The 18020-nt window shown below is 42.2% G+C and overlaps 1 protein-coding gene across 8 annotated transcripts in view; it reads right to left on the bottom strand.

Annotated features, from left to right (window-relative positions):
• Window positions 1–3746: 3746 nt before the first annotated feature.
• The window catches only part of LOC107226539 (carbonic anhydrase-related protein 10), a 93193-nt gene continuing 78919 nt past the window's right edge, over window positions 3747–18020 (bottom strand). For 5 of the 8 annotated variants that reach the window (XM_046739126.1, XM_046739127.1, XM_046739124.1 and 2 more), the window contains 6 exons: window positions 14763–14858; window positions 10886–10952; window positions 6455–6609; window positions 5911–6036; window positions 5742–5793; window positions 3747–5651 (listed from right to left, as the gene is read on the bottom strand). In XM_046739126.1, the coding sequence (XP_046595082.1) occupies window positions 5587–5651; window positions 5742–5793; window positions 5911–6036; window positions 6455–6609; window positions 10886–10952; window positions 14763–14858 (561 nt within the window). In that variant the 3' untranslated portion in view covers window positions 3747–5586. The remainder of the gene's footprint in view (window positions 5652–5741; window positions 5794–5910; window positions 6037–6454; window positions 6610–10885; window positions 10953–14762; window positions 14859–18020) is intronic. The other 3 variants (XM_046739129.1, XM_046739128.1, XM_046739130.1) reach the window with 3 other exon arrangements.

Here is an 18020-nt window from a genome sequence, read left to right as displayed (position 1 = left end):
CTCTACAGACAGAGTCGATGTAACTTCCATATTGCCGATGGGATAAGGTTGGAATTCGGGGAGGAAGTGGGCGGAGGCTTTGATAGTCGTGGGAGCATCCTGAAAATAAGGGGAATCGTCCTTAAAAGTACTTTGACGAAATGTCTCCACTTCACGCATGTCGCGCGTGTATGGCTTGCGGGTTTCGAGTGCTTGCTAAAGGGCTTCCATCAATTCACCGTTTCGAAATTTTAAAGCAATTTTATTTCTCCTCTAGGTGTGCAGAAAGTTCTTCGACGATGTTGAGACCAGTCAATGTCTTCAAATATCAAGGGTTGATAGTTTGAGGCTAGTTTTTAGCCCCTGCACAGTGCATCCTGAGGGAACGAACGTCGGGTATAAATACTCCTCCATTTATATACCACCTATGTACATACATAGATATGTACATACCTATGCGTTACAGTGTTCGACACGAATTCGCCGCCGGTGGCTGTTCGCCGTTAGACAATTTGCATAACTGTGTTAAGGAGAGCATATTCCGTTTCAACAAAAACAAAATAACAACCCTGCAGTCAGGCAGGAAGCCAAAACTGCTGTGCAGGGCCGTGGACACCCTCCGCCCTCATCTAAATAACCAGAAATATTCTAATTCTATTGAATCTAGCCATCCCGAAGTTCGCTCCTAAGGGACCACGTCTCGATTCTGGGAACCCACCCGCTTCCACCCTAGACTTGTGCTCATCATCCTTCGATTCCACCCCTCAAGACGTCACGCACATAGTAAAAACCCCGTTTTTCCAAAACTTTCACCTACTATTTGTCTCATGTGACACTCCAACTGTCAGTTATGCGGACGCGTGGGACGTACAGTCGAGTCAAAGACGCTTTCCAACAGAGGTTTAGAAAGTCGCATCGAAGCTATAGGACTCTCGTCATAACATCTAACCTAAAAAGTCTTCGTGATAGGGGAAACAGATCTTTGATACATCGAATCTTCAAACGACTTCGAAATCCTTCCAATTCATGACAGTGTTTACCCTCCCTGATATCCAGCTTGTATATATCTTCCTGGCGGTTCCATCGCGCGTATTACATACGCAGATCGATTTTCACGGAAGGGAATGAGGTTGCAATTTTTTCGGAGTACCTACCTCTATCAACCACGTACTTACACGGATACACGCAGACAACGGTAAACGTATCCGATCGTGGCTTCCCGATGCCACCCGAGGGATGGGCGCCATTATAAGCGAGAGATTATAAAGGACCTCGTAATATTTTTATTACCAATCATTCTATCCGATTTCTCTCCCCCCTCCGTCTTCTCCTTCTCATTCTCCTTTGCCTCATCGTCTTCGTCAGCACCGCGTATCTTTTCATAACCTCGTTATACAACCTCGTCCGTTGCACTTGTTGTAATCGGACGAACCGAACCAAACGACGTAGAAGAATAGCCGAGATATTTCACCGACTCCGGGTTACGCGCCAAGTAAACGACGCCATTTCGTGGCTCTCGTATTTAATTTTAAAAGTACTTTTTTCCCGTATTTTTTATTCGCCGTCGGATCTAGCCGACCGTAGAAAAGTCTGGTTGCTTGCACGGCATTCTCCGTCACCCGATAATCGCACAGCTTAACCGAAACGATCAGCTGATTGCTTTTTCGCCGCCATGTTGCTCGAGAGTGAGCGTAATTATATAAATATGCATAAAAATGCATCGAGTCCCGAGTAATTATGCGAGTGCTCGGTTAGACGTATAGCTTAAGTAAACATACGTATATCAAAATTTTTTATCGAGGGATACGAAAGGGTTGTACCGGAATCGAGGAACTCGAGGCTAATTAGCGGGTGGATGGAGGAATTTTTTCGTTCCCACTCGGGTTAGACTCTCCACGGACCGATCAATTTTATTTTTTCCACCTCAAAGTTTTTCCTCGCCTTTTTTTTTTCTTTTTCTTCTTCTTCTTCTTCGCCCCGCCATTTTCGGAACTGAGGATCGGCGAGCTTCTGATTCCTGTAATCAATCTTCATCCGACTACTCGAGTGGTCGTCCTCGCCTCTGACGAACAGTATTCGCTGCCCTCGAGAGTCGCTAGTTAAAACCCCGATGTAGCTAACAGCGTTCCGAGTTTCTGATGACATAAGTTTTTGATTGGTTTCGCCGGTATTTCGAAATTTATTGATACGCTATCGATAAACTTATCAGCTCCGCCATACCGGCTGTTGCGTGGTATTAAATCAGCCTGACGATATTTTTACCCCCATAAAAAATCGTCCCGAATCGTTTCTAGTCGCAAGTTTAATAGATACGTCTTCAACTTGTGAATATCTTTTGCATGCAAAAACCTATCTTTATAAATTAATCAAAAATTATCCTTATATAAATAAACTTCCGAAATCTTTTTTCCGCCATATTCTATGCAGTACATATTTTGAATTCAGGCACCGGAAGGGGGAGTATTTCAATGATCGTCGATGAGGAGGTTTTCCGAGCTTGCAACACTGCGAAAGAAAAAAAAAAAATAATGAATAAAGAAAAGAAGAACATGATAAGAAGACCAGCGTCTCTATCAGAGTTTTGTATACGTCTGGGGGTGGAAATCGAGTCCTTGAATTTCCATAGTGAAGTGAAGTAGGAAGCAAAGGAGAGAAGTAGAGGGATGATGAGGGGAGGCAACGCGGCGCGTCGCCGTCTCGTCTGCGAGCTTTGAGCTTCGTAAGCACATATTCCGCCCCCCCCCCCCCCCTCCCCATTCCTTCTTTCCTAGCATCCCAGAACTCGCCCGCATTTTATCGCCGTACCGTTATAGCCATTACCCGGTCCTGTAATTTTTTTTCTCCTCTCCCACCCTCTTCCGCTTCTCTTTTTCCTTATTCCATCCTGTTTTTCACCCTCCCGTCAAGTTTTCATTACGAATATATTTTCACGGATACACGCGATGTTTATTAAAATTACTCTCGCTTATTACCAGCGGTCGGCGGTTATTATTATAACAAAAAGTCACACATTCTCGAAGACATGCAGCAGCTATGCACGGCCCGGTAGACTTTCCAAAAATTGTTACCCTCGCTCACTTTCATCGCGCATACTTTTTACCCCCGTCTTGTTTCACATTTACTTACTCCTGTTTTGCCGTATTACGGTCGAGTGCTCAGGCATGTGGATGTGCTCATAATGGATTCTTGATGGAAATTTAAACGCCAGGTACCCTCCTCCTCTTCTTATTCCTCCACCCCCGCCCACTTCAAGTCTTGTAACCGGCACTACGGGTCAATACTTGCAAATTAATTACCATACTCGTCTCGTGCGTCGTTGAATAAACTTGAGCACCCGATGATGCAGCCGCGGAACATGAAGACTCGATATTTCCAACCCCCTAGGCACCGTCGTCGGATTTTTCGCATCAATCAGAAAGAGGATCAGGTTTACAATTGAGTTGAATTTAACCACGTAAGAAAGTGAATAAGTTAATATTACAAAAGCCTTATTTATACCGTACAGTTTTTTAATTCAAAGATAAAATTAGACTCTTCATCTATTTATTTTTTTTTTCCGAGATCAGGGCTCATTCCGTTTTCAAAAATAATAATGGGTTTAGGGATTGAATAAGTTGAATAAAACGCGCCGCGCATTGGCGAAGTTGGTTACAATATAACATTACGTTTATTATCATCATCGTAATTGTCGTTCGTTAAATCTTATTCGTTCACAATTGTTTTTTCTTCGTTATTATCGATGGTTTCGCGTAGTCCACCTTGTCTTTTTGTTTTTCTCTTTCCGCTTCTCCTTCTACTTCGGCATTTTTCGCACCCTCACGGAAAAAACTTGCCACTTGGTGGTAAATTCGTACCCCCCCAACTTATAGATAACGCTAAATTCCCATAAGAAAAAAGTTTAGGGTCCGAATTGACACCCGAGTCGAGGATCTTTTCCGCGAAGGCATCCCTCTTCCCAATTCCATATTAGAGTTTCATTTTATACAATTTTCTCTATACAAATCTTCCGTTACGCCACATACCCGCGTGGGCAATATACAAGTGTACTAAACCCATACATATATCATGCATACACCCAAGCGCGTACGTATTTACAAAAGCATTTTAATCCTCGACGCTTATAATATTATATGGTATGCATACAGTGTAACTATGCCGGAGCCCCCGTTTCACCCGAGCTTCCTCCGCATTATCACTATATTATTACATCGTTGATGATAAATTTCTCCCGCATTCTTTGATACACAGCTTTAGTTTGCTGATCCGAATCTCTATCTTCGTTTTTATAATTATACCTATATGCTTAGATAAAATTATACATGCGTCCTCCTCGCGAGGCGTCGATATACGTATTTTCCTTTTTTATATACGTACATTACGTAAATTGTTAATTTTTCAATTTTTTCCATCGCATTTTCGCTAGTCCAATATTTTTATTTTTTTGTCTTCCTTGTTTTTTTGGCTACAAAAGTAATTGACAGAAAACACGTCATTGGTAATCATACTTTATGTATATAATATAATATATTTGCATATGTTTATTTATATACCCTATATTTATACGCGTGTCTGTGTGTGTGTCTGTATCATCATCATCATCATCATTATCGAATTTATTACAATATGTATTGTTGTCGTATGTTTTACGTATAACTATTATACACGACACGATCGAAGAACGATGCGAAATTGACGAAGAAAAAAAGAGCCGAAAGTATCAATTGACGGTCTAAGAAATGGACAAGCGAAATAAAGTCGCACAAATAAGAACATTAGTTTACGGCTGCACGTAATTACGCATAAGTCACTTGTTTGGAAAAAATTCGACATGAAAATAGATCAACGAAATATCCTGCGCAAATTACGAGAATAATGCTAACATATTTTTCATCATTCATTCGCTCTCCCATCGCCGAACATGTAAAGCTCTCTCTCGATTGTTAGTTAATTTATCGTTATTACTATTATTACTATTATTAATATTATTATTATCATTATTATTATTATTGTTATTATTACTAGGTATTATTGTGTGTCGAAAAAATTTGTCATTTACGTACCATTCCCCCTACGCCCACTTTTCATGCCTCTTTCATATTATATACCAGTATAATATGTGTATATAAGTATATATTATATATCTACATATTACCGTATAAACAATAAATTATACTTTTGTATATAGTAATCAGTTTTAACTTGCAGTGTACGCGAAGGCCCGATTATCTTATCGTGTCTCTCCGTTTGTTGTCTCTGTCGTTCACGTTTTTCTTTTCTTTTTCCATCTCTCGCGACCTTCCTTTTTCCCTAAAGACAGTTTTGTACCATCGTCACGATCCGTGAGAAATAGAAGTTTTTCACAGAAAGAAATGCGAAGGAAAGAATGGAAATAATGAAATTAAGATAAGAATAAAGAAATCATGTAATAAGAGAGAAAAAAAAGAAATAGCGCGATATTTGCATATAACGTACAATGTACACGCATTACGCACCATCGCGCGTCACAAATTGCAGTCAACACCATCATTATCGGATTATCGGATAATCGTTATTATAATCATCGTTACGATATCGTAGTATATCTATACGTATATAAAATTACTGTCGTTACACGACGTTGTGCGATAAGGATCCATCGTCCTGCCACTTGTTAGCTGGAAAGAAAAATTCGTCTTATTTTAAAACACTCATAAAAATTACCCGCCCCGATTTCACTTGTGGGTTTCTACGGGGTTCTTTAACGGAGCCCACGGTATCGTTACCTGTGTAATGCATGTCCTTGGCCATCGACGGGCATTTTGCGTCCGGGCGCTGCTGTGCAGAGAAAGTGAGAAAAGAGAGACGGATGAAACGGTCGTCGGTATTAAATTGCGAAAAGTGATTACCGGTATATCGGCGAATTATTATTATACCGTTAGAAACCGAGCTCACCCTGCGAAAGTCGATGTTCGTCCTGATGGTGCGATGGTGGAGTCCCTGCAAAGGCCTCGCGTTGTTCCCCAGGGGAGCTTTCGGGGTGCCGTCGGGTCCTTGCATGAGCTTCCTCAGCACGTAGAGCTTTCAGAGTTGAGAAAGATGCAAGGAATAACGAATCAGGTCATTATTTATTCAAATGTTTGACGGAGGGAGCGGGAACCGAATATCCTGCCGCTACTGATAAAAGGAGTCGGACGGACCCGGTAGGGGAAGACAAAACGAAATGATCAAAAATAAAGAGGATGCACCCCGGAAAATCGCTCCTTTCGTTCTTACTTATTCACATGTAATCTTTCCCTTAGTTTCCTTTTTTTTATTTCATCCTCAATTTTATTATTCTCTGCAAAAAAAATGAATGCGGAGAAATAATAAACGAATAAACGAAAACGTGATTTTGAAACGAAAGAGAGAGAGAGAGAGATTGGGAGAAACGTATGACGGGTTGAAAAAGAGTAATGCTATTGCGCCCGTTTTTCGGTTTATTCCGCTATTTTCTCACCTCCTGCGCCGTTATGTATATCGGCTTGTTGAGAATTAGCCAGACCGTGGTTTCCCAACATCCGGGATGCGTTGTGCTTCCTTCGTACGTCATATAGCCGTTCGTTTTCGGCAGCAATTCCTTCACCGACAAGTGCCTGACCTGCGCCTTGTCGCCTAAAAATTAACGAGACGAGGACTTTGAGAAGAACCGGTAATTATGATTTAACAATATCAATCGATTCAAGACTGAAGAGACGCAAGTATGAAAGAAACTGATCGAGTGCCAATTTTTCCACCGTCCAAGTCCGTCGACTTTACAAGCATTAACTTTTCATTTTATTTTTCTATGTTCGATTCTATGGATTTTATCACAGATACAATTTTTCATGAAATTTATGTGATGAATTTTTTTTTCGTCGGACTGAGGTTTGCTTGAGACAACAGGATCTTATGATCATTTCTCGATCATCCAAGGATACATTGCATTCCCATAAATAATTTTCATCATTTACTACCGCGATTTCAAATGACCTGTGAAATATTTGCTTCCATGATATTACGATACGTAAGTAAAATGAAATAACTAAGTCGATTTTGAACTGTGCTTGATTGATTTTAGTGTTAAAAAATAATCTACCAGTGAAATCTGGTGTGCACCATTCATGAAATGCTAAAAAATCGTTAAATTTCATTGCAATTCTTCGAAATATTTGAATTTTTACTAAACATTTTGAGATACCGCTAAATCGTCTAGAGTCAACGAAATATTTGAAAATTCTGTAATTACATTAAATCCCACAAAATGACGAATGCCATTTCGTAATATCGAACAAAGTCATTTAGATTCTTCAAAATCTTAAAACCTCGACAAATCATTTAGAAATTTAATAATCGAGTCTTCGAATCAAGAGCGAACAAAAAAAGGTGCCAAGTGCTGACCACCCGGTTGAAATTGGTGAGTTTTTGAATCCTTTCGTAAACCTTGGGGAGCATCTTGGTGGTGTAGACAATGAGGGGGGTGTGAAGAGGGACGGGAGTCGGTGTGCCGCGTGTGTTTCAATCAATAGGTTGTTAACACGGCAGCGGGCAGCGAACATAAATCAAAAGACAATGCAGGGTGCTCCGTTCCTCCGAAGGGCGGGGGGACGGAATGACATCAGGAATCTAAGTGTCCCATTGTCATCGTTGCCCGGAGAGATGCGAATTAATGTAATAGCTCTTCTCGGCGTGTATTCAAACCCGTCCTCCTCCCCCTCCTCGTTCTTCTCCCTCCTCCGCCCCTTTGCGCCGATGGCATCTCAAAGTTCTCGAAGCCCTGCCGAGCCCCTGGCGCCAGCTTCCACGAGATTATGTATCGCGGCGATACGAGCTTAGCTAGTTGCCATGCTTCTCGTATATATACACAGACAACAATGTTAACGTAATTTATTAGCTCGCCCCGCTGCAGATCTTTCGGGGGATGATGGAGAACGGATATCGTGGGATTCTCGTCGACCTGCGAAGGGATTTCCCTTCAACAACCTTACTCCCAACGATGGTTCTCGAATTCAACGTGCCGCTATTAATCCGAATGATTCACACTTGATGATTTCAGTGTAACTGTAATACCTACGAAATTAGTCATTTTTCATCTGTTCTTCCAAAGTCAAGTTCCGTCGTCAGGTTTTCCTCGAGACGTTCGGATTTCTTACAAGCTTCATTTTTATATGGTCACCAGTTTTAGTTCCTTGACGTTGTTATGAATTCTACTTTGATCTGTTTTTTGTTCTTTTTCAAAGATTGTAAAAGCTTTGTTCTCACCCATGGTCTCGATATAAAACGAAGCTTTCTGATTAAACTTTTTGTTACATATTTTTTAAGGCTTCTTTTACATGTTATCCATAATCGGTATCGTTGCAGGTTGAAAATAAAAATCCCAAAACGAGAAATAGTAAATGATCGAATCTAATCTGCTCTTTAATTTATTCTCAACGTTATTAACACCGCGAACGTGAAAAACAGTACAAAACCTAATAGTATGGGAGAAATGTGTTTTTGTTTGCTTCGAAAATTTTTTTTTCACCCTCTTCTTCCACGCCATGGGTTCTGAGAAGAAGAAGAAGAAGAAGAAGAAAAAAAAAAGAAAACAACACACGCGGAACGAATAAAAAAAGAAGCAGGTAGAGAATTCGAAAAAGGAAATAGGCAAGGCGCGCGTAACGCGCCGGCGAATGAAAAAACCATTATTCAAGTTCTCCTCTCCTTGGCAAGTCCTGCCACCGAGAAAGAGGGGAAGAGAGAGAGAGAGAGAGAGAGAGAGAGAGAGAGAGAGAGAGAGAGAGAGAGAGAGGATGTGGAGTGAAGAAGAGCAATTTTTCACAACTTGTTTTCGGTACCACTTAGGCAGCGAGCGGCATCAGAGGACGACTAAGGCTTTGCTCTCGAATTCTCTCTCTCTCTCTCTCTCTCTCTCTCTCTCTCTCTCTCTCTCTCTCTCTCTTCTCAGCTGAGATATCTTTCTCCCCATACACACAAGCTAGCCGTGGAATGCGTAGTGTGTTCCTCGTAGCATCCTTTCCTCGTCGCTGCTTTTTTCGCGCATTATATCTCGTCCACGATGCCACGATGCACAGGGTATACATCACCGCGGCGTTTCTTTTATTATTGAGACTGGTTGACATTGTAAAGAACGAGAATGTCGGCCCGTCATCCGTTGGAGCTGGCTGCGCGAAGACGAAGAAGATGAACAAGAAGAGAAGCTCGTGCTTCTGTCGCAAGGTATGAAGAACGAAGAGGACGAAGAAACGTCAAAGAAGAGGGTGGTTTTCCCATCCAGGCCGGGTAAGAGTTGCAGAAAGCACCGGGAGTCCGTTGCATAATGGGGGTAAAGCGTTTTCCTCCCTGTTTCTGCCTCCCTCCCCCTTCCCCCCTTTCCTCATCCTTTGCTTCTAATTTCGGGCGGACGAGAAGGTAACGTGAAATGAAAAAAAAATACACAATCTCCGATGCTCTTATATATCGACACGTGGGTTGTACCGATTTCCCCTTGCAAGCTTCGTACACACACACACATATATATGTATACGATATATGTAATATGTAACGGCGGACATTTCCGGAGACGCCGGTCCGTGAAATGACAAATAATAACGCGGAGGAGGCGAGACAGAAAAATATCAACCGACCTTTCGCCGCCTTGTGTACGATATACAAACAGACACACACCCACAGACGCACACGCGCGAGCGAGCATAAAGGGCGAAAAGAAAATCCGGGGATGCTGAGGCGCGCCCAGGATATGGGTAAAAGACGGTGAAAAAATACGGGCGAATGCACGTCGAGGGGTGATTAATGAACCCGCAAACGCAACCCCCGTTTTACTTATAATAATATCTCAAAGTGTCTCGTCGTGGCGTGTTTGAATTTAAGAGAGAAAACGAAAAGAAAGAAAAAAAAGAAAGAAAAGAAAAACAAAAAAATAAAAACTATCTTGTCTCGTGGATAAAGAGAAGAATAACGGAAGGAGCGGGGGGGAAAAAAAAAAAAGAAAAAGAGAATAGGAAACTTTTGCTTAGCATGCAAAAAATAATACTTGTTCTCAAGGTTAATGACGAATCGTACGATTGTTTGCCGTGACAATCGTCTCGCGGATTCTCAAAAACTTTTTCAAAGTATCTTTTGCGGACAGGGGGGGAAGCCTAAAAGGTATACATTGTAAAACAGGGAGGGAAAAAAAAAACAAGAAGAAGAAGAACTCGCGCAACTATAATTCGTAATTAAAAAATTTCTTATCCGTATTCAAGCGATATGCTTGAAAAAGATGAAGAAGACGAAGCGCGATGATATTAAAAAAAAACAAAACAAAACACAGATGCGAAGAAAATCTCAGCGGATAGTGTTGGGCACGTATATTCATTTCTCTTTTTCTCAACTCGGTGAGTGTGTTTCGGCCTTCTTTCATCCCCGAGTTCACGGTCCTATTATCCCTGCATCAGGTGTTCCTTAGGTAGGTTATCCCGAAGGCTCGAGACGCCGAGTCACGGTTAGATAACGGCCCGGAGGCGGGGTTATGTCGCGTGTGAGAGTGGCATTCATCGTCTTGCGTAATCCCCCGGTTTTGATGCCCGCTAATTGCACCCCATGCTTTCATACCCCTTTCGCCCCGGTTGCAGCGAACCGAGATACACGCCTCCCTTCCTCCTCCACCTCCACGCCTCCTCCTCCTCCTGGCCACTCGGCTCTTATTTCTCTTCTCTTGCTCCGCTCGAGAATTTAACCCGAAGAAGTTCGTCCGGTGCCGGTTTTGCCAATTGAAACTCTTCCTGGCGCCTTTCATCTCACCATTCCTTACTTTGTTACTTATTTCTTTTTTTTCTTTCTTTTTTTTTTAGACACTTACTTATTTATTCTTTCTCCTTCTCCTCGAGCTTTCTCTCCGCATAAAGCTTGCATGCTTCAGTTTCTCACTCACCTTTGTACAGAACCTTGTTGAATGTGCTGGTCAGGATCCTTAATTCTGGATTCGGAGTGTCGCCCAACTGCAACAGATTAAACGAGAATCGTGGGATTAATCAAAGATTTTTTAAAAAAATGACCCCTCACGAGATGTGCGGTGTAACCGGATAATTTTTCACCTTTCCTATTTTTTTTCTTTTTTTTTTTTTCTTATTGAATAATCCGGAAGAAGACGTGCAACTTTGATTGGCAACTGTTTTTGGATTAAAAGAATCTCCCGGTAATTTCTAAAGTTATTTCCTGTGTGGTTTAAGACTACGGAGCAATGACGTCACAAGTATGAAACTAAAACTAAAGCAACTTTTGTATTTTTGAGTGTTCGATGAGGAGAGATGAAGAAAAAAAAATCGCTATGAAAGTTGCATGTTTTATCTGTAATGGGGCATTCCATACCAATCCGATCTGGATCTGACCCTTGACCTCTTAGATTTATGTTTATTTGTATCATTCTTTTGACTCTAAATAGCGATTAGGATTAATTTCAAATTTATTAGGCCGAATCTGAGCACGTAATAAATTTTCGAACTTTTTTTTTTTACACCTCGATGGCCGTGACGGAACAATCTGAAAAAATTCTCAAAAATTCTGTATCAGATACAGGGAATGTTGAACTCAATTTCATATTGTCTGCGCTTTTGCTTCAGCCTGTTCTTTTAAGTTTTTTTTTTGAAAGAAAATTTTTCAAAAGTAGAAGCGGTTATCAATACACCGTGGACTGCTGCTTGATATTTCTAACGATAGAAGAAAATTTTTGAAACTTTTTTCAGATTTCAGACTTTCAGACATTATGAATTTTGGTTAAAAAAATTGTATTTCCAACACAGAATTTTTTCTAATTTTTTCTAAATTTTCCGATCAAGATCATAGAGATGTTACAAAAAGAAAAAAAAAACTTAAGAATTCATGACGCGCTGAAATGTAATTAAAAAAATCTGAAAAAATTTTTAACCGCTATTTCGAGACAGAAGAATGATTCAAAAAAATCGCGGATCAGATCTGAGAGGTGGAGGATCAGGCCCAGGTCGAATTGGTATGGAATCCCCCCGTAGGCATTAATTTTGATGGCAAAGCATGGAATGCAGAGAAATATTTTGTGCTCGGTTAAACTCAATGATTCGGTAACTTCAGGGGTACGAGAGGAATGTTCGTTACCGACTGGGCATGTTGAAATTTCGTTTTTTTTTTTTCCTTTTTTTTTTTCTTTTTCTGCGAGCCACGCGGTGCGGGTAATTCAGACAGATTATGGGCCGCATGGGAGGCGAAGGTGGTTGCCGTTGTCGTGCCGCGCAAAGTGACAGAGCGATGAGAGAGCGTCTCTCTCTCTCTCTCTCTCCCCCCGATTCCCAACCCCTGAAACCCTCGCTGTTAATATAACCGAGCTTTGGGATTCTCCCAAAACACTTAAACACGCCCCCCCCTCCCCCCCGTCCTTCTCCAACTTTCCCCCTTTCACCCCCGACTTTCCAGCCGTCACTCCGACCGCACCTGAAAACGCGTTCGCGGCCCTCACGCAAGGAGCTTTTCGGCGACGCAACCCCTGCTCCGAAAGCCCGTCGAGTTCGTCTTATGAATATTAAGGACTCCTACTCCACACCCCTCCCCCCCCCCCCACCCGTCCCGCTTTTCCGCCGACATCCACCCCTCAAGAAACCGACTCTTGGGAACGACTGTGCGGATTAGCAGTCGCTTACCACCTTGACAGTCACCGTCGCCGCCTGTGAGAAACCGATAATTTTTTCGCCCCGTTCTCGATTTTTTATTTTTTGCTTTTTTTTTATTGTTTTTTTTTTTTTTTTTTTTTCTGGCTGGTTTTTTTTCGTTGTAAATCTTATCATTCGTTTCATTTCTTTCCCCCGACTGAGAAAAACGTCGACAGTCGAGGGGTTGGAAAGAATCGAACGGTCTGAATCAGAATCGAATCTGTGACAATGAAAATTTCAGAATATCTAATCTGGCAGATAAAATAATTACGCCTGTGTAAACGATTTCGCCGAATTGTTTGTATGAATCCTGAATTATTCGTCGTTTTTTTTCAATTTTTTACCGCTCGAGTTTTTTTTTTTTTTCGACAACCTTGAACATGAAATTATCTCTGTCGTAAAATCTTGAAATCTTTCATCCCCCTCCAGGAATTGAAGCGCTAATTACTGATTTGAATTACCAGATTTGAAAATGCCAAGCGTTCCTTAGTTGAAATATTGGTAAAGAAACCTTTTCTAAATTTTGAAAATATATGAAAAATTTTCAGGGTTGTACATTTTGCCTGCCCCTTCCCTATACATACCTGAATATATAAAATGTTGTATTATACACGATGTAATGATATTCAAAATGTTTAAGATTTCGCATTCGTTCGCGGTTCGCAGTCGGCACATTTTCTCCTGTATTTTTCCTTTTATTTTCGGCGTGAAAATCGCACGACGTAATAACTCAAACAATACCTGAGCGAGAAACGCATTATTCATAAGACTTGAAAAAATGACGCACTCCTGGGCCGAAGGTTTTAAACACACGATGATAGCGTTGTATCAGCGTATTACAAATATTATTCAAATATATAATCTCTCTTCCTTAATTTAATCCCCGTGGCACGGCGGGGACAGCGATATAATAAACGGGGATGAAGGTGATCTGTCATCAAACTTAAATCCTCCAGCGATTCTCGAGCCTCCGCCGAGGCTCCGGGGCTTGATTACGCCAACTTGTAAGTCTCGTTCTTCTCTTCCACCCCCTGCAGGTATGTAAAGGCTACATGCCACCGTGATCTTCATTATATCATAGCCAATAACCTCGCGCAGGCCGCGCCGTCTCCAAGATTAGGTAAGACTAACAAATCCGATATAAATTTTCCACGTTTTTTCTCGCGCCCAGCTTGGCATATTTTCAAAGTTATAATTAAGTGATAATTTTTTTTTTTCTCCCGTGAAGGGTGGGGGGGGGGGGGGGGGGAGGATTGTCGGAGAAAGTCGAAGAATCGCGAAAAGTCCGGAGTGATGAAGAAATTTTTTTTGTTTCTAATAAAAATTAGATCAAAAAGAAAAGTTTGATAAGCTCGTTTTTTAATAATTTTCTTTCCTTTCGCTTGTCAACCACGCGATATGTGTGGAGGGATTTCGACAGCGTAGAGAAGGGTGGCTTAAGATGATGCAAAGCAAGAGCGAAGAGAGCCGGCTCGGCGTTAACTGCTGACGTAATTGTCAATTTAGACGTGCCTAGGAGCTGATTAAACCCTGAGGAGACCGGCGTCCCGCAGCTTTCGCTGTTCCCGAGGGTTGTTGGTATTTTGCAGCCCCCAGATTCCCGGGAGACAAGTGCAGAACGACCGCCCAAAAGTGTTAAACTGGTTCTACTAACCGGTTCCGGCGATGCGTCACGTTTGCAAAAAAATAAATAAAATAAAAAACCGAAAAGGATGGTGAGAGAAGAAGACCCGGGGGGTGGTGGATAATTTTTTTTTTCTCAACTTTATCGAATCATTCACGCCGCTCGCTGGCTCGTTCAGCGCGTATAAGGTAATCTCGTGGCAAATTGCGTTAAAATCTGCTGGCTTTGTCTGGCTGACTTCCTACCGCTTCAAAATCAAATAAATCCAGATCCCCCCTCCATATCCACTCCGCTGTGGGAGAATGACGTGGATATGAAATTAGGACTGCTTGACCTTATCCTATAACCCCTCGAATTCGTTTCCGAGTCCACATTTCTTTATCTTTTACGGTTTTTGTAAAGCAAATTGGATCGTATTATGGAAGCGGAAATCGGAGAATCACGTCAACGGAACTTGTCACTCGCAAATGTAGTACAAGTGAGTTGTTTAGATGATTTAAGGTTGTTACCTGGACCATCAGAGAAACCGCAACCAGTCCCTGGCTTTTGTGCTGCGCCTCGCTCATGTTGTGATAAAGCTCAGCGTTGAAGCCGTAGATTTGGATCTGAAAACATACGAGAAGAAGACAAGTTTAGTGTCGATATTTCTCCAAAAATTGTTACCGTTTACATCGAGAGAGATGTGATGTTACATCGTTTGAAGTCACTTCAAGTCCAACCAAATTCGAATACCTCAGGTACTCGAAGTTCGTTGAACTCGGTTGAAGTAATCAGAAATAAAAACTCTCGAACAAACTTGTTCAAACGAACTTTAGAAGCCGGTAAAAATTCGGTGAACAGTTCAAAGTCCTTTTGGGGTAATCCAAGAATCGTTCAAAGTTGTTTCAGCCTGTTCAAATTATATGAGAAAAATACACAGAGACGATTTTTTAATCACTCAAAGTCTGCGTCGGTTGAAGAAAGGAAAGAAAAATTATCTTCAACGTGACAAAGTTAAAGTTGAACGAAATCATACAGAGTCGAATTATGTTCGCGAAATTGCAATTCATGAATTCAGCCCGATCCCAAGCCGACAGGTGTAAATCAAGGTGATTTTTGTGTGATCTGTGGAAAAGAATAGGTGATTCCGGAATTGGTTCGAGCTTCCGTAAACCGCCCGACAGCTCAGGATAATCTGAGACGGCTTTAATTGCGGGGTAAGTAGGATCGATAGAGTGCGGTTAACCCGTTTCAATGCGGGGTGAGGCGTGCGTGATGCAGTCCGTTTCGAATTGCAGAAATTGACAGAGCTCCGGCGCACGTACCGGTATAAATAATTAATCCATTCGCTGCATCGTTAGAGCCGCGTGAGTTTGGTTGGGAGATAGAATTGGGGAAGGAATACTTCCGGTTCCGTTGGGCGACATCTGCAGGCCTCGGAAAACCGAGGGTAACGACTTACTCTCGAGAGGTTTTCATCCCCCTCTGGATGCGGCTCTCGCACACATACTAAGAGAGGGGGAGAGAGAGAGGGGGGGGGGGGGGGGAGAGAGAGAACAAGGCGCAAAGCGTTTTGGCGATTATGCAATACCGGAATTATTTAGGTGGAACAATTACATTCCCAGTCGCGAGTCGCGCTCTAATTGCGATGTCCATGCCTCGAGTGCCTCCGGGTTTTCATTACCGACCATTAGCGGAAACCGCCCACCACCTACCTCTCGAAATCCTTTCTCCCGACGATTTCCCATTCCTCCGTTTCCACGCAGTTCGATAATGATCTGCACGGGCCTATCGGGCTGATACGGTATCAGCAAAAAGTGTCGAAACAGGGGGAAACGTATAACGAAACAAAGCTTCCTGAGAAGCTCCGAGTCGAGCCGATTTCTCCCACAATCAAATCCAACTTAATATACTTGGATGGTTTCACTTTTCAAGACCTGATGTAACCTTCATCTCGATTTGGTTAGAGAAAACGCGATAGCAGACAGGTTTCAAAGGTTTCACTGCCAGGACAATTTATACGGTATATATACACTTCGAATTTGACTGGTTATCTCTGTTTGTTCAGAGAGATAATTTCTCGCGTGACGTGGGATTACTGATTTGTATGTATATTCAAGAGGATTGATGAAACGTGAGAGTAACGATGCTTCTGTATAAGTTATTTAGAAAAGACCGATACATCAGCTATGGACCGAGAGATTAGTTCCAATTGATATTCATAATGTCAATAGACGAATATGATTTTTTTCTAGCAGATAATTTAAAAACAATGACAAACTGATTGAAAACTATTCCAAACTATTGCAAACTTATTTCGAATGAATTTAAATTGGTTTTCACCAGTTCTTAACGAGTTATAAATGGTTTCCAACCGATTCCAAGATATTTCCAAGTGGTGAAAAAAATATCCAAGCGATTCCAAGCGATATCTAATCAATCTGAATCAAAAGTGGTCTGCGATTTTTACGAGTCGATATAATCTCTCATCGTTTTCATCAGACTCGACTCGATTGGCTCCAGTATCGCACTCTCAACTCAAGTCTCTCTTTTTCACATTTCTGACCGGACTGTACGTTCCGCAGACTTTAAATCGAGGGAAAAGGCGGCCGTGCATGCGTGCCGGATGTTTCCGGGGGTGTTTTTCGCCTCCGTGGGGCGGGAACAGTTGAATGTCGATACACCTCGCGTCGAGGGAGCGTAATCCTATTACCCACCCTCGGCACTTGACCCCCTCGTTCACACTGTCGGACGGAGAAAGAGCGGCCGAGGAGAGACGGACTGTTTTGAGCGAGGCTTGGAAAGTGGAAGCAGGTGAGACGGCGCCGCCTTCACGCCGGAGGAATAAAATAGAAGAAGGCTTCGAGTTCGAACTCGCTTTAAACGACCGTCCCGCGCTTTGAGACTTATTCCTGATGATCCGCTGACGCGGCGCGCGATTATGCAGTACGACTGAAGAGCCTTCCTCGAGGATCGTTCAACTATAAACGACCACTACAATTATCACTCCGTTGAACCAGACGCTGCGAAGGACGAGGGGGGCTGCAGCGTCGCTGATAATTAAGCAAATTTGCATTGCTTCTCGGGAGATCAAGAGATAGATAGATAGAGAGAGAGAGAGAGAGAGAGAGAGAGAGAGGGAATGGGGGGCTCAATATTTTCCCCGAGCTTTTTCCACCCCATTTTTCGCACGAACATAGACGACGACTAGAAACCAATCTTCGTACAGCTTATTTATTCCAATGCTAATTTACCCCGAGTTCATTGTAGTTCGTCAAAGACGTTAACTCTGAGCACGGAACCCAGGATTACGGTACATATTCGGAACTAGCAGAATCGATCTATTAATCCGAAGTTAAATCGCTGACTTGATAGGTTCGTATAACGCTTTACACACGGACACAGAAACGCACAGAGGTAGTTACATCGAAGTCGAGTCAAGCACGCATGAAACTCGTGTTGCGTGTCATTCCCGGGAGTTTAAAATAGCCGGCTTGTCGAACGGAACCTGAAATGATTGATTGGCCAATTAGCTTTCAGAGGGAAAAAAGAGAAGGTTAACCGTAAAAGGATAAAAGGATATACTAATTTACGAACACATTTTCCAATAATCGTTGATGTCACACAAGCACAATGTATTTTCAATATCGAGGCATAAATTTGAAGTGAGATCACGACCGGTATGGGATTCTTATTAATTCATGAGACTCTTCGACGATGCGCTGACGTGTCGAGTGCACGGTGAACAGAAATTGAGCATCTCCAGTTCCCGGTCACAGAGGATCCTG

The sequence above is a fragment of the Neodiprion lecontei genome, chromosome 4 (genome assembly GCF_021901455.1).
Source record: "Neodiprion lecontei isolate iyNeoLeco1 chromosome 4, iyNeoLeco1.1, whole genome shotgun sequence".
Taxonomy (NCBI): Eukaryota; Metazoa; Arthropoda; class Insecta; order Hymenoptera; family Diprionidae; genus Neodiprion; species Neodiprion lecontei.
Note: the sequence above shows the minus strand (reverse complement) of the source record. Positions and strands in the feature narration are given on the sequence as shown.